Here is a 22,565-nt window from a genome sequence, read left to right as displayed (position 1 = left end):
CAAGCCTCATCCCCGGGCAGTAGGGGAACGCAGTCCTTTAGTATGGTACCCCTCAAATCTCTAGTCTGGGACATGCACCCCCAAATCCCCAGAGCAGGGCATGCACCCCTAGTACTGTGTGTACTCCCAAATGGTTAGCGTGGGCTGTGTGCCTCAAATCTCCAGAGCAAGGCATGCACCCCCAGTGCTGTGCATCCCCAATGAGTGTAGGACACGCACCCACAATCCCAGAGCAGGGCTTGCACCCCTAGTAATGTGGGCACCCAAGTCCCCAGAACGTGCTAGGCAGCTGACCCCCCCCCCCCCCCCCCCGCAGGCGCAGCGCGCGGAGCCCCCGGAGCGCAGGGCGCGCACAGCCTAGTCCGTTTGCGGCGGGGACGCCCCCGCGCGCGCGGCCGAGTGGTGCGCTCCGGCCCAGGCGGCGCGGCCATGGCGGACAGCGGCAGCAGGGAGGCGGCTCCGGCCGCGCAGCCTCAGGGCTCGCCCGGCGCCCCCGGGCGGTGGGAGCGGCTGAGGCGGCGGGGGGCCGGGCTGGCCGCCGTGCCCTGGGCTCGGGCGCTGGGGCTGCTGGCGGCGCTCGGGCTCCTCTACTGGCTGCGGGTCCCGCTCCGGCTCCGGGACAACCTGGCGGCCGGTGAGAGGCGGGGCGGGGGTTCCCCCGGGCTGGGGGTGTGGGCGGGAGGGGGCTGGGGGAACACGTTGGGGCTTCCCCCGGGCTGGGGGAACACATTGGGGGGAGGGGCGAGGATTCCCCCGGGCTGGGGGGGGCGGGGCTGGGAGAACACGTTTGGGGGGGCGAGGGTTCCCCCGGGTTGGGGGATGGGCTCCCTGGGGTGGGGTAGGCAGGAGGGTATATTACCAGTAGGTAGTTGCTTTTGGTTTCTGACCCCTTTGCCCAATCTCCCATGGGCCCAGCGGAGGTTTCTGAGGCGCCACCAGTCATGAGAAATGTCATTAATTCCAAATAAAAGTACTGTAAGTTTTAAAGTCCTGTCAGCCCCAGATTCCTCTCGGCTTGCTCCTCCTGAACCTGACTGCTGAGGCTCCCTGATAGTTGCCATGGTTTTACAGTCACGTTGATGGTTTTTTTACCCCCACCCTCCTTGTTGATATGTGAAAGTCCCCCCGTCCCCCCCCCCCGCCAAGTAGTGACACTGATTGTAGCATTTACAAAACTGTCATATGCACACAGTAAACAAACAGGGTGGGTGGGGAAGAAATATTCTTTTCTTCTAATCTTGTCAAAATCTAGAAATAATTGGGATTTGTTCTTTGTTTTGTTGGTGTTCATTGTAAATAAACCAGCTACGGCAGACTGTCAAGTGCAGCCCAGAAAAATGGAGCAGGAAGATACCTTTGCTTTTCTGGATAGTCCTATCACTAAAGCACAGGATAGACCATCATTTCTTCAGGGTTTTAGGCCTGGTTGTTAATTACATGTGGGCACTACTGGAAACAAAAACACTGCTAGTTTCATGTGCTCTGTATGTTGGCTTGGGCATGATACTTTCGAGGACACCAGCCCTTCTGTTTAAAAATGTCTTACCCGTTATTAGGGCCCTACCAAATTCACCCTCCATTTTGGTCAATTTCACAGTCATAGGATTTTTAAATCGTAAATTTCATGATTTCCGCTATTTAATTCTGAAATTTCACAGTGTTGTAATTGTAGGGGTCCTGACCCAAAAAGGAGTGTGTGTGGGGGGGGGGAAGGTCACAAGGTTATTGTAGGGAGGGTTGTGCCACCCTTACTTCTGCACTGCTGCTGGTGGGGCGCTGCCTTCAGAGCTGGGCGCCCGGCCAACAGCCACTACTCTCCGGCCACTGAAGGCAGCGCTGCCACTTGCAGCAGTGCAGAAGCAAGGGTGGCAATACCACAACCTCCCTAAAATAACTTTGCAACCCCCCCTGCAGCTCCCTTTTGGGTCAGGAAACCCAGTTTGAGAAATGCTGGTCTACTCCATGAAATCTGTATAATATAGGGTAAAGGCACATAAAAGACCAGATTTCACGGTCTGTGACTCGTTTTTCATGTCCATGAATTTGGTAGGGCCCTACCCATTATTGTTTCAAGTAATATTTAACATGTCCAGAATTGAAAGAGTCTAGAAGAAACAATGCTTTTCCTCTTGTTTTCTAGTGTGTTTACTTTGTGCATTTGGCAGCTTTTTGTGTATAGTTTTCTTTGTGTGGATCTTTCATACATCAGCATGGAAGATTTTTTTTTTTAAGGTTGGAATATGTGACTATAAAATGACAATTTTCAGGGAGACTCAGGCAGGTGGAGGAATTGTAACTGCTTTCACAATTTCCCCCCCCTTCAGATGAAAGCATTTCAAGTTGATGTCCAAACTGGGTGAAATTGACCCAGTCTGAGTTTCATTTCAGCCCATAGGGTTCTGGACAGCATCTTACAGAGGATGCTGCAGTTAGCAGTGGAGATAAGGGAGAAAGCTCTCTTGTCTTCCAGGAGCCAGGGGAAAATGGGAAAAGGCTTCACTCTTCAGTTTTATTAGTTAATTATTAGCCAGAGGCTGATACCAAAGATGGAACCTCCTGAGCTTATGAGCACTTGGAAAGAAGCTCTGCATGCTCTCCAGCTGCTGGAATGGGGTTGGTGTCCTAACACCTCTTATTGAGTGTGGTACAAGCCTCATCTTTTTGTATTAGCTCCTTCCTAGGCAATTGGTGTCTTATAAACATTTCAAGTGCTGTATAACACTTGTAAAATACTTGGAAATTCTTGGCTGGATTGAAGCTGTCTATTTACAAGATACTAATTATTACTGTCATCCTTAATTTTGGGAGCAAACTCAACAAGCCTTGGCCATTCCCTGATGAGCCCCTTAATAAATTGCACAAGGCACAATTGGGACCCTTGCTAAGGAACAGATATTCATTTGATGAAGTCACTCACCCTTTTGTTAATACCTGCAGTCTCATAACATTAATCATTATGAATGATAGCTTTCTGGTACTAACTTCCAATTTCTGCCCTGCCTAACAAAAATTCCCAATTTCAGTTTCCAAAATTGTCCTCCATGTGGTTTGTTCTTGGTTGAACTTGCAGTTAAGTTGTGTTCAGTGCTGTTTCAACTGCAGTTGTTGCATAAATTGTTTATTAACAGTGGGTAACTCTTGTTAGTGTAGACAAGGTTTTTGTGTCCCTCCACTGCAGACTGCTTTCTGGCTCTTTTTTGTGGCTATCAGACAAGACACATTTACCTTAACATAGATTTTGAAAATGTTCTAATACTTCGTACAATGCTTATGTAAAAAGCAGTTCAAGAAATAAAAGAAATCTCCCACTGCTATGGTTTCCTCTTGGCCTGAGGAGAGTTGGGTTGATGGTTTAATTGGCATGTTTATTTCCTATGAACTATGTCAATTAGAAGGATTTTACTGGGCCTTAGGTAATCATAGGCTATGGAATACTTGATAGCATCTCAAGCTCAGTGCTTTGAAATTCACTTAACAAATCCTAGAGATGTTCAGGAATTAAAATTTCCTCTGCAGTTTGTCAATATTGTATGTTTTGTTTGATGCAACTGGAAATGTCCCTTCTCGCCCTGGTTTTGAGTTATTTGGGAGATGGTGCATCACCATTTGGTAACAAAAATGTTCTTGTATTGGAATGGTGGCTGGTGACTGTTAGGTCATGTTCTTTGGTTGTGCCACAGTCAGTTTGAAGGTACTGGTTACCTTATATCCATCATTTCAGCTCAGTTTGGAATGTCACCTGTGGTTGGGCGTCCTCTGGAATAACTCAACACTACACCCCAGCTGGTCCCACAAAGGGGTTCTTTAGTCTGCTTTATTGCGTGTGGGCGAGAAGACTAGATGAAAATTGATGTTTTTCTTGAGTCTGTAAGATTCTCTGAGCTGTGGGAGTTTAACACAAATTTGGTCTAGTGTTCAAAGCGGTCCTTTTGTCACATTTCTGAGAACAATATGGTTTTCTAGATAAAGATCTAGAAATAGGTAAAGATTTGGTGAAACTGCAGTGGTCACAAGTATCATTTAAAAATTGAAGGGACACCATGACATTTATTGCTGAACTACATAGGCTACAGACTTGCTGTCATCAGATGTTTCTTTCTTCCATCTCTCCTTTACTGAGGGTCAGTGGTTGGTTAAATAGGTTTATGGTGTGAAAGTGGTGGGCCTGCTCCTTAAAAATTAATTCTTCCAGAGAAGTCTGCAATTGATGATTGCCTCAGTTTTCTTTAGCCAACGGCTAGGTAGTCAGTATATTTAGTGTCTCTCTCCACAGCTGTAAAAGATAGATTATTTGTGCAAAAAAAGTTTTGATGGTATGCGCTCTGATTCTGGCTTGTGACTTTCCAGTGAAAGTTAAATATGTTCTTGCCTGCCCGCGCTCTCCCCCGCCCTTTTAAATACACTGATGATCATATTGCTGCTTTTCTGTCTGTTGATCTATTTAAAAATCCAGCAAATAAATTCTTCTCTCCCCAGGAGCATGTTTACTTAGGAATTAGCATTTCAACATTTTGGTGTGAAGTTGAATTCAGGATTCTATTATAATTAGAGAAATTACACTGTTACTTAATAGCATCCTCATCTAAAAGAGAGTTCATTTTCTGCTTGCAACCCTTGCTGTGATTCCAACATGACGCTTGTCACTCTTCCTGCATGTGTACTAGTTTCTTTTCAAAGGTAAAACTGGATGTTTCTTGTGTCTGTTTTTCCATTTAGCTGTTGGCCACTGTTTAAATTAGATTTTCAGGTTTTATCAGAAGTCCATTTTCAACCTACAGTATTAAACTCAGCATATCCTCAGCCTGCAGAGATATTGGACATTGGAAACAGAGGCTATCTCTGTTATGTAATACTCCAGTTGGTGGTGCTATATGATTCTAGTTTTCTCTGTTACTGCTTCCCTGCAGTAGATTAGTAGAACAACGCAGACCAAACATGCCTTTCTTACCTGTAAATGTGAGATTCACTCAGGGTTGTAACATTAGGAGGTTTCTTCTGTTCTGTAAATAGCAAGGAATGGAAGTCTGTGTAAATCTACACAGTACAATGTATTTGAACCTAATAACTTTTGATGCACTCTTTGTTTTGCTGTGCCTTTTTTAATATCTGGGAAATAGCAGCACCTATTTATTGTTGATTGATTATTGATTCTGTGTGGCTAAGGTAGTTTAGGATAGAACATATGCGCCTTTTTAAAACAGAACTTCTGATCAGTTTACTTGCTAAGACTTAATAGAAACTTGTATCAAAATAATATAGCTCACTTTTAAATTAAAATAAAGCATATGGTCTGTCAAAATTACTTATTCATTCAATAACCATGCGACTGTTAAGATCCTTTGGTGTAGCAAGAGCATTACAATTTAGATGTCTTTTCAAAGGATTTGTATAGAGTCGTTCTGATTGCAAAGACTAGCCGTGTTTGATACAGTATCTTCTTTTAAGTCTCATCTTTCTGCTTGCTGTACTCTTCCATCTGTGAAATTACCAAGGCCCTTGCAAAACCTAAGCAATTTTGTTATGTGTGTGTGTAGTGTGCTGCATATGGTTGTTTATGTTGCTTTCAAACATATTGTTTGGAATTTTCTAGTTCTGCCTATTGACTGTGCTGTTCTTCCCTCTTAACAGTGACTGTGTTCTTAAGCACTTTGACTCCAAAATTCTACGTTGCACTTACAGGGACTTCATCTCTTATATCTGGACTGATATTTGTAAGTAGATTCCTCTTCTCACTAGAGCTTTTGCATGTCTCTTGTTAAAGTGAGGATGCAAGAAACCCTCCTGTTCTCTGACCAGTCTCTAGGTGGTGTCCTTATACTGTAAAAGAAACGACTCCTCAGTAGTTTCTGATACACAGGACTCTATCCATTGTTACCTGAAGAGGGCATAGGTATGATTCCCACAACAACCTTAACTCTGAATTTCCTGAATCCTGTGCTAATTGAATCTCAACCTTCAATATTGCATATAATTTCCTGTGTTTTAAAGAGGAAAAATTCAGTCCCTTTCCCAATGGATAGTTTGCATCACAAAGCCACTGCCACAACTGGCATTCTCTCATTGGCAGTCTCAGCAGCCAGACCATGAAGACTGACCACCTCTCTCACTGTTGGAAGCAGTCCCTTCAAGTCATGGGTGAGGTACTGGTGGTGTGCGCAGAGAAGGCTTGCACTGCTGCAACATTGCACATGTTCTTTGGACAAATTGATTGCCTTGGAGGGTGAAAGCCGTTCTAGATGTTTCACCAGCACTAAGTTCACTAAAAAGTTGCATCTAAAGAGAGGCTGGTGGGGGAGAGGGTTTGGGCTATAAAAGAAATTATTCTTGCTGAACTCTGATAGGTCTTTAGCCATCTGAGATTTCAGGCTCTGATCCTGCAGTCAGATCTGTGTGGGCAGATCTGGTTGCAGGATAAGGGCCTTTTGGAACATTCTTTCACTGTCAGATATCACACACAGTTACCAAAATATGCTGAAACTGTGTTTAACAGACATTTTATGTGGCTAAAGTTAAAAGAAAAATATTTTTTTATGTGAAGAAAGCAATTTGTTTACCATAGCTGCAGGAAAAATGTGGATTGTGAGTACTGAATGGGGGATTTGGGAAGAGCTGTTTAAGAAGGAAATGGATGATGATGTTTGCCCTAGTCATTTTACATAGTTAAGATACAGAAAAATCCCCGCTTTAAAGAAAAAAGTGGATTTTTTGTTGACATTTAAAATGGATGAGTTATTGCAACATTTCACAATAGGAATGCCGTGTATTTGAATGTGACTTATCTCTTCATGCTGATGGAAATACCCAGATGAATTGGTCTAGGGTGGTCCTCTACTGTAACTCCTGGAGATCATGATATATAAATGCCTCATAAGGCCTACAGGAGGAAAGAAGAAGAAAAAAAACACTCTTGACCTTAAACATCTCATAAATGAACTAAATGACTTCCCTCCCTGGACTCTCACATGCTATCAACAAAGCATATTGCAGGTGATACAAAATGGGCAAAAAAGGTGAATTTGGAAGAATGAAACCCAAAGCTAGGCCCAGTCATGTAGTCCTTACTTCCAGGGGAAAGTCCCCTTGACTATGTGCTAAAGTAAGGGCTGCAGGATCCAGACACCTTATTTGTTAAAATTGCTTCAGAAGTTAGCATACTTTTGTGGATGTTAATCCATTATTTGGCTAAAATCTGATAAATTTCTTAATGTTTTTTCTTCCCACATTGGGTGGGGAGACCCATGTCTCTCTTGTTTAGTGGAAGGAGATACAAAAATTAACAATATTTTATATAGATAAATAGTGTCTGTAATCAGTTGCAAAGGGATGTCCACATGGCTCACATTTTTGTTTCATGTCTGTTGTGAATACTGGTAAGTTGTTGTCTAGTGAAACATTTGGGTGCAATTTTTCTCTTGTTCCCACTGCAGATATTCGAATGGTGGTACTTCCAAAAATATGGCACCTCTTTCATTGAGCAGGTGTCTGTGAGCCATTTGAGGCCACTCATTGGAGGAGTAGAGAATAGTCCTTCGGTGCCAGGTTTTTCAGCCAACAACGGAGAAAACGAGACAAACAGGCAGAGTTTGTCAGGTAATTGCTTCTAACTTTTGGCTTTGCAGAGACATGTTAAGTGTCTTCCCTAAACCCAGAAAGATTTGTTCAAACTAGTTGGATTTCTGTCTTAGAACGGTCTTGGCGTCCCGTTAGGGCCTATAGTAACAATCAGAGAAAGATGTTCTCTCATTTGGGACCATCAGCACGAGAGAGTTGCAGAAGTAAAGCGAAATGATGATGGTAATCAGTGAAGTAAAATCTGGAATTGCTTTGTGAATATCGTTGCATTTGTTAGAACTGCTGAAAGAAAGAACCTATGTATTGCCTAGTATGTTACATAATTATTAGAAATAAGAGTTTAAGTCAAGAGATTAATACACAGCTTGAATGCAAAAAATAGACTGAAACACACCACTGAATTGTCCCGGTAATACCAGGCTTTTGCAGACACCAAAATTTTACAGTTTGCAGGCTCCAAAATTATACAGTTTGAGCATTGCTCTGGTTATTCTCGTGCAATGTTTAACCCTTCTTCCAAGTGCTTTTGTATGACAGGAATGCTGGAAAACTCTGGCTTTGCACAAGTCATGTCCAGCAGGAAGTGATCAGGGAATGAATTGAAGTTATGTGGATTTTACAGAAAGGGCTGTAGCTGTGTAAAGACAAGGGATTAGTTTTGGAACTTTATTCATACTTGAAGTAGTGCTCTTTCATTTTGCAGAGTGCAAAGTATGGAGAAACCCTCTTAATCTTTTCAGAGGAGCAGAATATAGCAGGTATTAATTTCATTTTATTTTCAACGTAACAAGCAGCTGTGGAAATGAACTTAGAGTCTGCACACACCTTTTAACTTGTTGCCAGAGCTCTCATCCTTGCACTTCTTGGAAATAATGGTGAGATCCAAAGAGCATCATCGGTAATTGTTGGGATTTATACCAGTCCTACCCTTAAAAAATATCTGTCCAGAGCTCTAGGTGCCTTCATCCCATATTAGAAATACAAATATTCGTGCAAACAAAGTAAGCTCTGTAGCTTCCCCAAAGCAAAGAAACAGCCGTTCCAGTGCTCATCACAACCCTCTTTCTCCAAAATTCTAAAATATCTGCAAACTCGAAAAGATCTGAGCTTTGCAGCATGCCCTGAAAGCTGACAGATTTGGGCTATTTCATTCCAAAGCTTAAGGAATGAGTTCCGAAGTAGAGTCTGTCATATAGTACGCCCTAGTGGAACCACACTCCCCTTTATAGAGTGGTGGTTTCAGCTCGAGCATTGTCGTTGTCCATAACTGTGACCCTGTTGCAAAGGGATAAAAGCATTTCTCAAACAGGCAGTTGCCAAGCCATTTTGGCTTTTAGGTTCAAAAATCATGCATTGCCTTTCACCAGGAAGCCCTCTGGCAACCTGTACAGAACACTGGTGTTGCAATCTTATGATTAGAAAATGCACATAACAAATGACCCTTCAGTGCTAACCTCAGGTTCTGAAGACATCAGACATCCCACTGTACCAGCTGTTACAACACATGTTTTGAGACTTTTCTTGTCTTTTGCTAAAGGTACACGTGGGTGACTGGGAAGGAACCGCTTACATACTACGACATGAATTTGTCTGCTCAGGATCATCAGACCTTTTTCACGTGTGACACAGACTTTCTTCGGCCTTCAGATACAGGTACTAGCTGTTTCTGCATGAAAACAAGGGTGTATGTGTGAAAGATGGAACAGTTGGAATATCTAAAGTATATTGGAAATATTCACCCTAAGGTGATCCCAACTACTGAGTGGAAACCTATAAAGTAATAACTGCATAATTCTGCAACGTAGGGAGTACAAAATATATGTTTAGTGATAGATACACTTCTGAGTTCTATAGGGAGTGCAGTCTAGAGGTTTAAAGCGATTCCTAAACTCTGCCATTGACTCACTTTGTAACTCTGAGCAAGCTACTTCCCGTCTTGTGGCTCAGTTCACCCATCTGTAAATTGGGAATAATGCTAATGTAACTTACAGGAGTATGATGAGGCTTCATGTTTGCCTAAACGCTCAGATCCTTGGATGAAAGACACACTAAACACAGTGTGTTGCGTATATGAAATAGTAAATTGTGAAAATGTTCCTGCTTTTGCAAAAGGTGCTTTAGACTCTACGACATGCTTAGTATCATAGTTTGGTCTCCTGAAAAATGGTCCCCTCAGCAGTATTCTGCCCTCAGTACTGTGGTTGGTCATTAGTTCAATACTGACTCAGAAAGAAGAGTGCCAACCCTGCTTCCTGCATCACCTAGATCAGTGGTTCTCAAACTTTTTTTCACAGACTACTTGAAAATTGCTGAGGGTCTCAGTGGACCACTTAATGATCTTTCCAAATGTTGTTTGTACCATTAGCTAACTATTGTAAAGCACTTTGGATAAAAGCACTATATTAAAAAACCTTAATAATAATTAACATTTTTTTTGTTCTACAAATAAAAGCACACAACTCATATTTTAATATCAGTAACCTTACCTTTCTAATGCAATTGATGTGCCCTCTCTCCCCTGCCATGGCAGCACCCGAGCTGGGGCTGGGAAGTAGGGAGGTCTCTTCCCCGCCACAGGAGCCACAGAGCTGAGGCTGGGAAGGAAGGCTATCTCTCCCCAGCAGCCGCAGCCCTGGAGCTGGGGAAAGTCACCTCTTTCTCTGGCCGCCACAGCCCTGCACATCCCAAATTCCCCCCACCCCCTCTTCTCACCCCACTGCCCCCTCCCACCTACCCCCTATTCCCCCCAAGGCCACCACCTCACCTTACATTTGCGTCTTCTCCAGGGTCCTGGCAGGCGTGGCTCCACTAATTAGGTGGGTGGCCCTTCATTCTCTCTCCTTCATTCTGCCCAGGCGTGCACCTTAGCAGGAACTATCCGTGAACCACCTGACTGGAGCTCACGGACCACTGTTTGAGAACCTCTGACCTAGATATTCCTTGGAGTTCTCCCATTGAACAGGCTGTGGCCAACCCTGCTTAGCTTGAGATCTGATGAGTTTTCAGCTCAAGACGGTTTGGCATCCAGAATACAGGACTAAACCTCTTGCCATATAATAGATCTATGGTTGCAACTTTGTTGGTATTTTAGTATAGATTACAGAATTACATTTGTTAAGGGATATGGTGAGAGACTCTTGTTTTTGTTTACTCCGTTGTTTGTAATACATTTCAGAAGTTTGAAAATAACATCTTTCCTTGTTTGTCTTCAATCAGTTTCTTATTAAACTAGCCCACAGGACTTTCCCTTTGATTACATTTACATCTTCATGGAGGTAAACAGTGCTGCACAGTTTGGTGAAAAGGGAGATCTTGTGCTGTCTCTGCTCGCTGTGAGGTTCGCTGTTCATATAGAAAACCAAATATTTTAGGATGATGCATAAACTAGCTGTTACAGGGTTGTTGTTTTTTCTAATTATATATTTTTAAAACCTGGATTGTGTTCTCCACTAGTTTAATGTCTTTAAAGAAGTTCACAGTTGGGGCCATAACTAATAAACAGGCATGTCTCTTTAAGTGTGTTGTAATGTTACAACATTTTTGTACAGTTAGTATGCCCTACCTGGCTATTGTCAGATGAGGTGCTAACTCTTATCAATTTGTCAAGTTCAGGAAGTGTTAGCTGTCAGCTAGCTGGTGACATGTTTGATATGAGGAATGTATTTTTGTTGCACAAATGGAGTATATTGTCTCGTCTTTTAAGCCAAGACTAATATTTTGTTTCCAAAGGAAAACTCAAATATTTTCCACATTATTCTTACTGGACAGTTGCAGTTTTTGTTCCAAAAGAAATATGTATAGATTCTCCAGTTTTTCTTATCAAACTTGAGTGAGGCCAGATATTCCGTTCCATGAACCAACAGTTTTGGAATCTTTTCAGAAATGTTGTTGGGTGTGAAGAGACTAATTCTGCCTAGGAAATGGTAGTGGTAAGAACATTGCCCTTCTTTTGGTTAAAGTGGGCTCTTAAATTTGGGTTCCATTTTTTCATAATAGGGGCTGATATTGTCCAGAGATGTGCTGTGTTGAATTGATTCTCTTCCCACTCCTCCTCTTGCTGTAATTCTTTTGCAGAAAATTATAATTCAGACAAACCTCTTAGATTCAAACATAGTTTAGATAAAGAGCATGTTCTGATCTATGTGTATTTTTAGCTGCTTCATAGCACCTTTCAACAAGATGATAAACAGTAACAGTATATTTTGAATCGGCTGTAACATGTTATGCCACTCGAATTTGCTCTTGCTTTCTAATCCCAACTTTAAAAGGAATTGCTTAACCATTTATAATCTATTAAATAACAGCTTTAACACAACAAAACTGCACCAGAACAACAATAATTTGTTTTATCATGTCTTTCCTTAAAATAAAAGTATTGTCAATAAAAAACAAAAATTAGGATTTCATGCAGGTCTGTGCCAGGGCAACTGTCAATGCACACAAAAAACAGTGTGCACCAATCGAGGAATTGTACACCAGTCTGTATGTGCACAGGAACTATGTGATTTGCATATCAAATGAGGTTTTAAATGAACAATGAATAATCTCCTTGCAGATATTCCCATTTTAAGTGGAATTTGTAATCTAATCAGATGTGTCACAAGTGTCATCAGTTGGTGGTGGAAGAAACTTTCCTCAGAATTTAAATCTCCTTTTGCTGCGTGGGTCTGAGGGAAGAATAGAGTCAAGCTCAGAGTACAAATGATTGTTGGTCAAGTGAAGCTGATGTATAAATTACCTAAGTGTTACTTCTTAAAAAGCTCTAGTTTTTGTGGATGGTTAACTATATATTTCATACATAAGCATTTCTATTCATGATCTGTTTTAAAACATTTTTCCCACAGTTATGCAGAAGGCATGGCGAGAGAGAAACCCTCAAGCCCGAATCAAAGCAGCATATCAAGCTTTAGAATTAAATAATGAGTAAGTTTGAAATTAACATAAACATAAATTTAAGTTCTGGCATAAAAAACAAAGTGCTTTACCCAGGACACAGTGTCACTTTTTGTTTGAATTTAGAATTAGCAAGAAGGAATGTCTTCAAATAGTGTGAGGGTTTTCCTGTATGCATCAATTAGAAATAAACATGTGGCTATCAGAGTACATTGCATCACTTAGCTCTGGTTTGATTAAAAGATAGCTTTTGGCCTACCTATCTTTTAATTTTAAAAAGAGAACGTTAGTTTGATTTGTGCCATTTCTGTCTGTGGGTCAGTAGAAATAACGTACAGAAGGAGAAAAACCTTATTTTGAGGTGAAACAAAGTAAATCTCCATATGGAGTCTTGTTATTGCAATGTCATTACTGACCCCCAATAATATTGTATGCAGTGTTGTTGTTGTAATCAGACTTATAGATTTCATGGCCACAAGGGACCATTTTCATCATTGTCACACTACCTTTTCATTGTTTTTGAGAAAATAATTTTTCTTGCTGCAACCAACTTATTTTTCCATTTGGAACATTTGCCTTAAGTTCTTAAAACTGTAAAGCAACCTTTCAGAAGTGCTGTGCCGAGTCTTCATTTATTCACTCTAATTTAAGGTTTCACGTGCCAGTAATACATTTTAATGTTTTTAGAAGGTCTCTTTCTAGAAGTCTATAATATATAACTAAACTATTGTTGTATGTAAAGTTAATAAGGTTTCAAAATGTTTAAGAAGCTTCATTTAAAATTAAATTAAAATGCAGAGCCCCTCAGACCGGTGGCCAGGACCCGGGCAGTGTGAGTGCCACTGAAAATCAGCTCGCGTGCTGCCTTCGGCACCTGTGCCATAGGTTGCTTACCCCTGCTGTAAAGGCTTCTGTTTTCCTAGCACTTGTCACTTGACTGTAGTCCAGTGAATACTCTGCTAGGTACCATATATTTCACAGGGTGTTTGATAAGGATTCTTGCATGCTTAATTTGTATTCATTAGTAATGGGTTTTCATAAACTTTCAAGTACTACGTACAGGACAAAACCCATAGATACCTTTGATGCCATTACTTTCTTGTGCAAAAAATCCTTACAACTGACTTCCATCTGAGTAGTCTGTGGCTTTCTTTTTTTTGTTTCCATTACAGTTGTGCCACTGCATATGTTCTCCTAGCTGAGGAAGAAGCAACAACTATTCTAGATGCTGAGAAGTATTTTAAGCAGGCACTAAAAGCAGGCGAAACAGTTTACAGAAAATCTCAGCACTGCCATCCCCAAAACTCCCAACATGAAGCGCAGCTTAGTAAGCACCTTTGCACTGAACAGTTACAGATTTTTCTGTTTGAGCACAAAAGCAAAATGAAAGAAATATGATTGTTTTTAGGGTAGCAGTTGAAACACCAAACCCTGATAAGGAGCATCATTGTTAGTACTTATTCTGTAATTCCACTTTAGCATAATATGCTGTATGGTCTGCATATGAGTAAATCTATAAAAAAGCAGATAGAGCTTGTAGTCATCACAGTAGCATATGTCACTCTGCCTTGTTGGGTCTGTGCATATACGTGGCAGTGTATCTTAATGTCTTGATATGATACTCTGGTGGTGGGGAATAATAGAAGGATTAGTAAGCGTTAATGGTGCAGTTCACCATTGGTCACTGATTTTATCCCACCCAACAGATGGAAAGAAACTCAAAAGTTCTTGCCATATGATGACTGGGAACCTAGCTGAAATGAATTGCTGGGTTTGGTCTTTTTCTTGGTGGACCACTGCCAGAATTTTGTCTGGGAAGCATAGGTGATTATTCCATACTCTTACTTCTCTCTGCTGCTGGTTAGGGAAAGGGTGTTGTGCATTCTTTCTTGGGGAATAATGTCATCTCATGCCATTTTAGGCACTCTATTAGAGAGATGTCCACAACACATCCCGCAATCCTTTTTTATTACTCCCTTTCTACAACTAAGCATATCTTAACATGAATCTTAACAAAATAAAGATTGAAAGTGAGTTTTTAGAATGGAGATTAATTGTTTTATATTTTTACTCAGGAAGAGACACCAATGTATTGGTTTACGTGAAAAGGAGACTAGCCATGTGTGCAAGAAAACTTGGAAGAATAAAAGAAGCAGTAAAAATTATGAGAGATGTAAGTCATTTTAAATAAAATGTAAACTTGTATAATTTGGACAATAGAGTTATTAGCTTAAAACCACAGTGGAGGTGATGGAACAATTAGGTTGTGACTGAGTTTCATAGTGAGATACGAATGTTTTCAACAAAATTTTAGTTTTTGATATCTGTCAAGTATATATGTACATAATATGGCTAATGTGTTTAGAGTTTTACCTTCCATTTCTCCTTATGTTTGGCTTGATGATTAACTTGTTAAAGTAGCTATACTCTATGCTTCGTACTATGGCACTCAGCGGCGGCTCCAGGCACCAGCGCTCCAAGCGCGTGCCTGGGGCAGCAAGCCACGGGGGGCACCCTGCCTGTCCCTGCGAGGGCGGCAGTCAGGCAGCCTTCGGCGGCATGCCTGCGGGAGGTCCGCTGGTCCCGTGGATTCGGCGGCAATTCGGTGGCGGGTACGCCGAAGCCGCGGGACTGGTGGACCTCCCACAGGCAAGCCGCCGAAGGCTGCCTGCCTTCCGTGCTTGGGGCAGCAAAAAAGCTAGAGCCGCCCCTGATGGCACTTTATTTCTTTCACTTGCCCAAGGTGGATGCGACATTATTTTTACACAGGCATGTATTATAGATCAAACCATCCACTTTGTGCAGCTAGCCAAGTCATGGGAGCACATTGTGTGAACACCTGGGAAACAAGTGTACTGAGCAGATAAATGTAGAGAAAATTGTGGTGGTCTCTTTGGTGGTGGGGAGCAGAGAGAGATGGGAAGAAGTAAAGGATGAAAAGGAACATCAGCCATTAAGTTCTTGAAACCATTGCATTGAATATTTATGTACTCTATTTTATCTGAATGCCTTGCTGAATTTATTGAACAATGCGATTAGATTTATCATCTGGTTTGGTTTAGCAGCTCAGAGCTGATAATTTATTAAGGATGTAAAACAGTGACCTAAACAACCCTGGAAAATGAATACAATTCTGATATTGTATTTTGGAGCAATTTATGGATACTTGCTTTGGTTAACAGATTGAATATAAGTAAGTGTGTCTATTGCATTGGCAGGAAGAATTACAAGGCCTAAGATGGGTTATTTATCAACTTTTTTTTCTGGATTTCCACAGAAAAACTGGTTGAGGGCCTGATTTCTTTGGGCTTTTGTGACCTTGCATAATTTGAAGCATGAATACCAGACAAATCTTATTTGGCTAAATTAGATTATTGTTGGTCTTATATTTTGGGTTATTGTGCCCAAACTACCATTTTAATAAATAAAGGCAAAGGGCTTTCTGTGTTTTCAAATCCTGCTTATGGTAAGTGTGAGTAAAATGGAGTTATTTCTCTTTTCTGATGTGCAGTTAATGAAAGAGTTTCCACTTCTTAGTATGTTGAATATTCACGAAAACCTTCTGGAGGCGCTGCTGGAATTACAGGCGTATGCTGATGTCCAGGCAGTTTTAGCGAAGTATGATGGTGAGTGACATTTGTCATGAAGCATAAAAACATTCATGTTTGCCATTCTGTATGTTAACATAGAGCATGTGACAGACATTCTTCAAACCTCAGCTTTAATCCGTGAACAAATATAACTGCTCTGTGTAGTGGGGGCAAAATGAGCTCCAGGAGCACTCTTTTTGTACCTCTCCTAGTTCCTTCATTGCTAATGGATTTTTTTCAGCCCTTCAAAGTCAATGCGCTGCCCCCCTCACCAGAGTAGTCAATGCGAGTGAGCAGAAAAGCGGCAGTCTTCCCTATTGCCTGGCCTGCGTCTTTCATACCACTCTTGGATCCTGTTTGCCAGAGAGATCAGCACTCAAGCATTTGATCCCTTATGTTGCAGAGTTACTAGTCCTCAAGGCTGACCTGCTTCCAGTGTGCCATATGCTTAGATATTCTTCTGTGGAAGAGCCTAGCTATTTTGTTTGTGTCCTTAGAGTTATAACACATAAGTGTTTCCCAAAGCAATTTTTCTTCTGGTCGGGGACCAGAATGTTACACCCAAGTCACTGTCAGAACTGTCCCTTAAGTCAACTTCAGAGAGGAGGCCTATAGAAGCAATGTTTCTGTCAATCTTCCTCGCATCCAGGAGTCAGTGTGTTCCATAATGCCTCTATTCACTATTGCTTCAGGGAATAAGTGGCATGAGATTCTTGCCAAAATCTAATACCCAAGTGTGTGGCCAGTGTGCTGATATTACTCAACCCATGCTGTGCTGTGCGGGTATTTTTCATTAACACGGTAAAAAACATTTACATGGTCATGAATTTTTTTCATGTTGACTTCAGAAAGTTTGACACTTATTTAATTTAGGGGGCACTGATTCCTTCTAAACATCTGGAACAGTTAGGATGAGCTTCAGAGGGCTGTTCAGAGAAACTTGCAAGAAATCCTTCCCATATGGTACTTGCCAGATGCTTGGCTGGCTTGTTACATGATGGACAAGCCTGAGAGAGGTTTTAAAAAACAGGAGGCGTTCAACTGGTACGCATAGACTAGTATTCAGGAATTTATTTAGAAACAGAATCTTTTATCTATTTTTACAATAACCTTGTACTGTAGAATTTTAACTCTCCTAAAGACAGTCAGGTCAAATTTGGAACCAAATTTAAGCTTTGTATAAATTTAGGTTTTACAGAAACTAAAACCAATAGATATTTTTCCATAGAACTAAAAATAATTAAATGGTAAGATATTTTAGTTAAATTCCCCTTTAGTGTTTGTAGTTCAATGTTGAAAGGTGCTAATGTATGAGAACTTGAAAATGAAATTTACTAGAAACTGACTAGTATATTTTTAAGTTAAGAAATGCAAAAAGTAAGTTGAAGGTTAAAAATTATTTATTTTAATACTGAGAGTGGTGTTTAACACAGCTGAAGGCGCTTTCTAAAAGTGTTTAACCCGATAATGTACTCTGTATAAATTCAGTTTTACAGCATCATATTTGATAACTATGCTCAGAAATGAGTGGTGAGGAACAATTCCTGACCCTGCAACTGGGACTGTAAAACCAGGGGATTTTTCTGAAAGAGGATTTTGGGGACTGGTGCAAGGCAGTTAAGGAATTGAAAGTTTCTAGTCATAACTGAAATGTTCCAGATGTTGAATTTACTGTATGGGCCATCCCAAATGCAAATCATTCAGCTCAGAGGAGACAGATTTAAAATGTTTGTCTTACTTTAGAATCGTAAAGTTAACTATTTATTGTACCGTAGATATCAGTCTTCCAAAATCAGCAGCAATATGTTACACAGCAGCACTGTTGAAGGCCAGAGCTGTTTCAGACAGGTAAGTGAACACAGAAACTACTGAAATCAGTGTATTATGCTAATCTTGGATTCTGGTGTAAAAAAATAGATCAATTATTAAAAACAAACAAAACCCTAAATCCCATATATAGCATTCACATCTCTGAAGACAGATTCTTTCTTTATTCATGAGCAAATGTTCAGTTTCTCTCTACTACTATTATTCTCCTGCTTTCTTTAAAGTATAAATTACAGGGGTTGGCAATCTTTCAGAAGTGGTGTGCCGAGTCTTCATTTATTCACTCTAATTTAAGGTTTCACGTGCCAGTAGTACATTTGAATGTTTTTAGATGGTTTCTTTCTATAAGTCTATAATATATAACTAAACTATTGTTGTATGTAAAGTAAATAAGGTTTTTAAAATGTTTAAGAAGCTTCATTTAAAATTAAATTAAAATGCAGAGCCCCCCGGACCGGTGGCCAGGACCTGGGCAGTGTGAGTGCCACTGAAAATCAGCTCGCGTGCCGCCTTCGGCACACGTGCCATAGGTTGCCTACCCCTGAATTACACCCTCAACTAGTCCATCCAAATATCTGATATCTTAGATCTTCTGGATTTTAGATGGTTCACTGTTCCTGAGCACGTGCTGAGATGGTGGAGGGTGTGTGGGGAAGCTGGACTCTTGACCCTACATGGAGATTGTTTGGTGCTCCCCCTTCTCTGGTTGCTTGCTGACTGCATCCTCTGCTAATTTTAGCTTTGCCTCTTAGTGTATGTCATCATAAAATCTTGTAACACTAATTGAATGCTCAGCTTTAAGTCCAGTTTCCATCTGAAAACTCCAGATGGAAAAGTTTCTAGTATCTTAGTCGTCACTTCAACTTCTTGTGTTTGTTATGCCCCAGAGAAAATCCTTCCATAGTGCCACTTGGTTTCCAAAAGCTTAAGATGCCTTTGGCACATGAATAAGGATGGTAGTCAAGATACCTGAGTTAGTTACCTGTGGTGGTTAGCTGCATAAAGAGCAAAGCAGGGCTGAGCCAAAAGGCGTTTTCTCTTTCTCAAGAATCAGTCTTTCCCACAGTTTATGATGAGCTTCGATCTTAAAGTATCATTCTTATTTGGATTTTCTTTAGTAAATTGTTCAGTTCAGGTTTTCCATGCAGGTTCTCTCCAGAAACAGCCTCCAGAAGAGGACTCAGCACAGCAGAAATTAATGCTGTGGAAGCAATTCACAGAGCTGTGGAATTTAACCCTCATGTCCCAAAGGTAAGAACTGACTTTTTTCTCCTTATGGGATCAGTTTAGCTTACTATCTGAAATATAGTCACCGTTTGCAGTGGTCCTGGAGTCTCGCTACCCCTGTGAAACATGTGACTACTTCTCTGTGGTTGAAGTAGGCTGAGGATAGCTCATGTAGAACCTGAAACTACTTGGAAATCCTGGGTGAATCGTAGCATGGATAGAAATACTAGCATCCACCACTAATGACTGCTATAGTTCAGGTTGCAAATCAGCTTTCTTTGTATCTTCTTGTTCTTGCACATTCGTAACTTTTCCAGCCTTTAAACTCCATCTCGCACATAGTCTATAAGAAGGAGGTTGTGCTTTGGGCAGTTCATAAAATGGTTGTAAAATAGAGGCTAAGAACATTTGAAAATACACTACAGCACATGTTCAGTGGAAAACTTAAATTGGCATTTCTAAACATGGATTCAGTAGTCATGTGGCAGCAGCTGTTTGACTGCATGGTGACGTGCCCATACAACTGAGCTGATTTAAACATGCAAAGTGTGTTTAAAAGTAATTGTCACTCTCCTGCTGCTGCTATCATCCTGAGAACCTGTGGCCTAAAGGAATTAGCATAGGGCTGGAATGCTTGCGTTCTCAGGACAAATTTTTTGGTGGCCTCGGAGTGCGGCCACCAACTCTTGCTGGTGGCCGCTCTCACACTTTTTCCTAAAATACTAAATTAGCATTAGGAAAACCAAATAAATATGCACATATACACATCCAAATCATTGTAATTTATGTATTGCTAGCTAGTAAGTCAGTTGTGAAAAGTGATATTAACAAACATACAAGTATCACTTTTCACAGGAGACTTGATCAGCCCTGGCAAGCCTGGGGGCAAATTAAGCCCTGGATGGAGGGTCGGGGGAAGCAGTGGGGGCCAGTGGGGCTGGGGGAGGCAGCGGGGGGCTGGAGCCCGAAGCCTCGTGGCCAGAGGCCAAAGCCCCATGGCGAGAGGATGGGGCCCAGGGACAGAGCTCAAAGCCATGTGGATTGGAGCCTGGGGCCTGCCGCTGCGCAGCCAGAACCTGGGGCTGGAACCTGAAGCCCTGTGGCCAGAGCCTGCTGCCCCACAACCCCAGGGCTGAAGCCCAAAGCCTGAGCCTCACCACTCCTGAGAAGGTGGGGAACTCACTGGCTGCCTGCTCCTCCAGCGTTGTGCCCCAGGGAACTCCATAGGGAGGCAGGGCCCAATCCGTACTGATGGCCCCAGCAACCAACACCAAGGCGGTGCATCCAGGAGCAACGGAGGGGGAAGGGGCATTACTCCCCTCCCCACCCTCCACCCCCCATCACAGCCCAGGAGGCTGTGGCCGCATTTGAAAAACGCTAGACTTCCTGATTTTTAGTCCAACTTCTGCTGCTAACTTAGTATTTAGCACTTTCCAAACATTTAATTAAGTCTCTTAGCACATCAGTACAGTAGGTAACAATATAAGTGTCCCACTTCACAGATGGGGAAACAGGCACAAAGAGTGGAAATGACTTTCCTAAAGTTTTGTGTTAGAACTAGGATTAGAAACCACATGTCCTGATTGCTGTGCCTGTGCATAATCTGCCACTATAACACTTCTCAAACAAGGCACCTAATTTCTGTCAGTTTCCTCATCTGTAAAATGGGCACAATACTGATACTTGTCTAATGGGTAGGACCTTTGCCAATATTCAACTTCTTGTCGGGGAAATTACAACCACTGAGGTTAAGGGTGTCCAGAAGCAGATATAGATGGAAGCTGTTCAGTTTGACGATTTTATGATAACTGCATCTTTGATGGAATGCCCCCATTTAACCCAAGTTGAGTTGGGACTGTAATTATTGTATGTTGGTGCAAACTGTTCTTGAATTAGAAATTTCTTTGGGCATAAATAGCAAAATTGCATGCTCTTAATAGTAGCTTCTCTGACAATTTCAAACAATGAACCTATTAGATCAAATTTCCTGTGTTTTAACTATAAGTAAAAGATTTTTCTAAACATCTGAAATTTTGGAGTTTGCAAGTGCAGATATGTAAAGACTGGACATGTAAAAGATCAAATAATTAACAATAGGGAACAGATGATTCCCAAAAGAATGGCTGAGTCATTATTTTAGTCCCTAGTTAATTTCTGTACCAATCTCTCTCAGAAATTTCTCCCACTTGTAATTAAACAAATGCATGGAACAATATTCCCAAATTCCCCTCCAAGGCAAACCGCACAATATATCTAGTTTAGCAAAGAGTGCCTACTCCTGTTGCAGCAGTAATTGCATACTAGAAGAAATCCTTCTGCTGCCACAAAGCTTAAGGGCCCAGAAGCCATGACACAACTTCTGGGAGAAAATGGTGAATTAGCTACATTTTCATGCTGTCCTGGCTAGTAAAGGCTCTGTGATCTAGTGATTACAGGACTAGAAGTCAGGATCGTACTGAGGTCTCATGTGACCGAAAATAGTAATTTGCTGGGCAAGCTACTTCACCACCTTACACACCACTCGTTCTACCTGCAAACTCGGGGCAAAGGCAGAAGATTACTCTTCTGAACCTTTTGGCAACCGTCTGCTTACCAGAGGACTTTCCAGGCTTATTTTCCTAAACATCTCCTGTGACTAGCAACTTTTCTATGTAGTAAAGCTGTCTTTTTAACACTGTACTTGATAACATTGGCAAGAGTTAGCATTAAAAAAAAAAAAATTATTTTTAAAGAACATAGCAGCAAAATGGCTATGGATAGAATTGTTTATCAGGGATTCTTTGCCATTTCCCTCTCTGGATTTAAAGGGCCTGGCTATCCGTAGCATGCATTTTGTTAAAGAGGGAAACTTAGTGTGGTGGATTAATCTCCCTTAGCTGCAAATTTGCTCTTAAATATTTCATTAGCACTGATTGCTTATACAGGACTTTGATTCATCTGAATAGATAATAGTTTGAATAATTCTGTGCTTAACCGCTATACATAAACACATGTAAGCTGCTACATCCTTGTGGTTACATAGGAAGATCTTTTTAAAATCAGCAGCATATTTAAAATATTTATGCCTAGATGAGAAATCACTTATTTGGTTATCACATGCAGACTGCGACAGCATTAGCTTCGTTACTGTGAGAATGTCTGTGAAGCTGAAAAACAAGGGTGTCAGAACACACTTTTCATTCAGCTGCAGCCTTTAGCAGATCAGAATGAAATATAAAACTGAACAAATGGGCTAAATGTAACCATACCTGCAGCAGATGTCCTCACTGTTTCACCAGGATTGTCACAATATGCTGTGATAACTGCACCCCCATGAACTGTTAAAACTGGCTTACAGCACATGTCCTGTTCCCTGCCTGTCTAAGCCTCACTGTGCAGTCTTTCCTGCTAAGACAAGGCCTATGTTTGCACACTCCCCTTATCAGGGAAATTTTCTTGAGGACTGTGGTAATTCCA

General features: G+C 41.4%; 1 protein-coding gene across 1 annotated transcript in view; it reads left to right on the top strand.

Annotated features, from left to right (window-relative positions):
- Positions 1-429: 429 nt before the first annotated feature.
- The window catches only part of ST7L (suppression of tumorigenicity 7 like), a 41,081-nt gene continuing 18,945 nt past the window's right edge, over positions 430-22,565 (top strand). Inside the window, exons 1-11 of the mRNA XM_065403564.1 lie at positions 430-634; positions 5,629-5,711; positions 7,428-7,590; positions 8,276-8,330; positions 9,110-9,225; positions 12,417-12,495; positions 13,638-13,792; positions 14,541-14,638; positions 15,977-16,091; positions 17,831-17,903; positions 19,031-19,133. Coding sequence (XP_065259636.1) covers positions 430-634; positions 5,629-5,711; positions 7,428-7,590; positions 8,276-8,330; positions 9,110-9,225; positions 12,417-12,495; positions 13,638-13,792; positions 14,541-14,638; positions 15,977-16,091; positions 17,831-17,903; positions 19,031-19,133 — 1,245 coding nt within the window. The remainder of the gene's footprint in view (positions 635-5,628; positions 5,712-7,427; positions 7,591-8,275; positions 8,331-9,109; positions 9,226-12,416; positions 12,496-13,637; positions 13,793-14,540; positions 14,639-15,976; positions 16,092-17,830; positions 17,904-19,030; positions 19,134-22,565) is intronic.

Source organism: Emys orbicularis, chromosome 4, assembly GCF_028017835.1.
Source record: "Emys orbicularis isolate rEmyOrb1 chromosome 4, rEmyOrb1.hap1, whole genome shotgun sequence".
Taxonomy (NCBI): domain Eukaryota; kingdom Metazoa; phylum Chordata; order Testudines; family Emydidae; genus Emys; species Emys orbicularis.
This window is presented reverse-complemented; position numbering and strand designations above follow the sequence as displayed.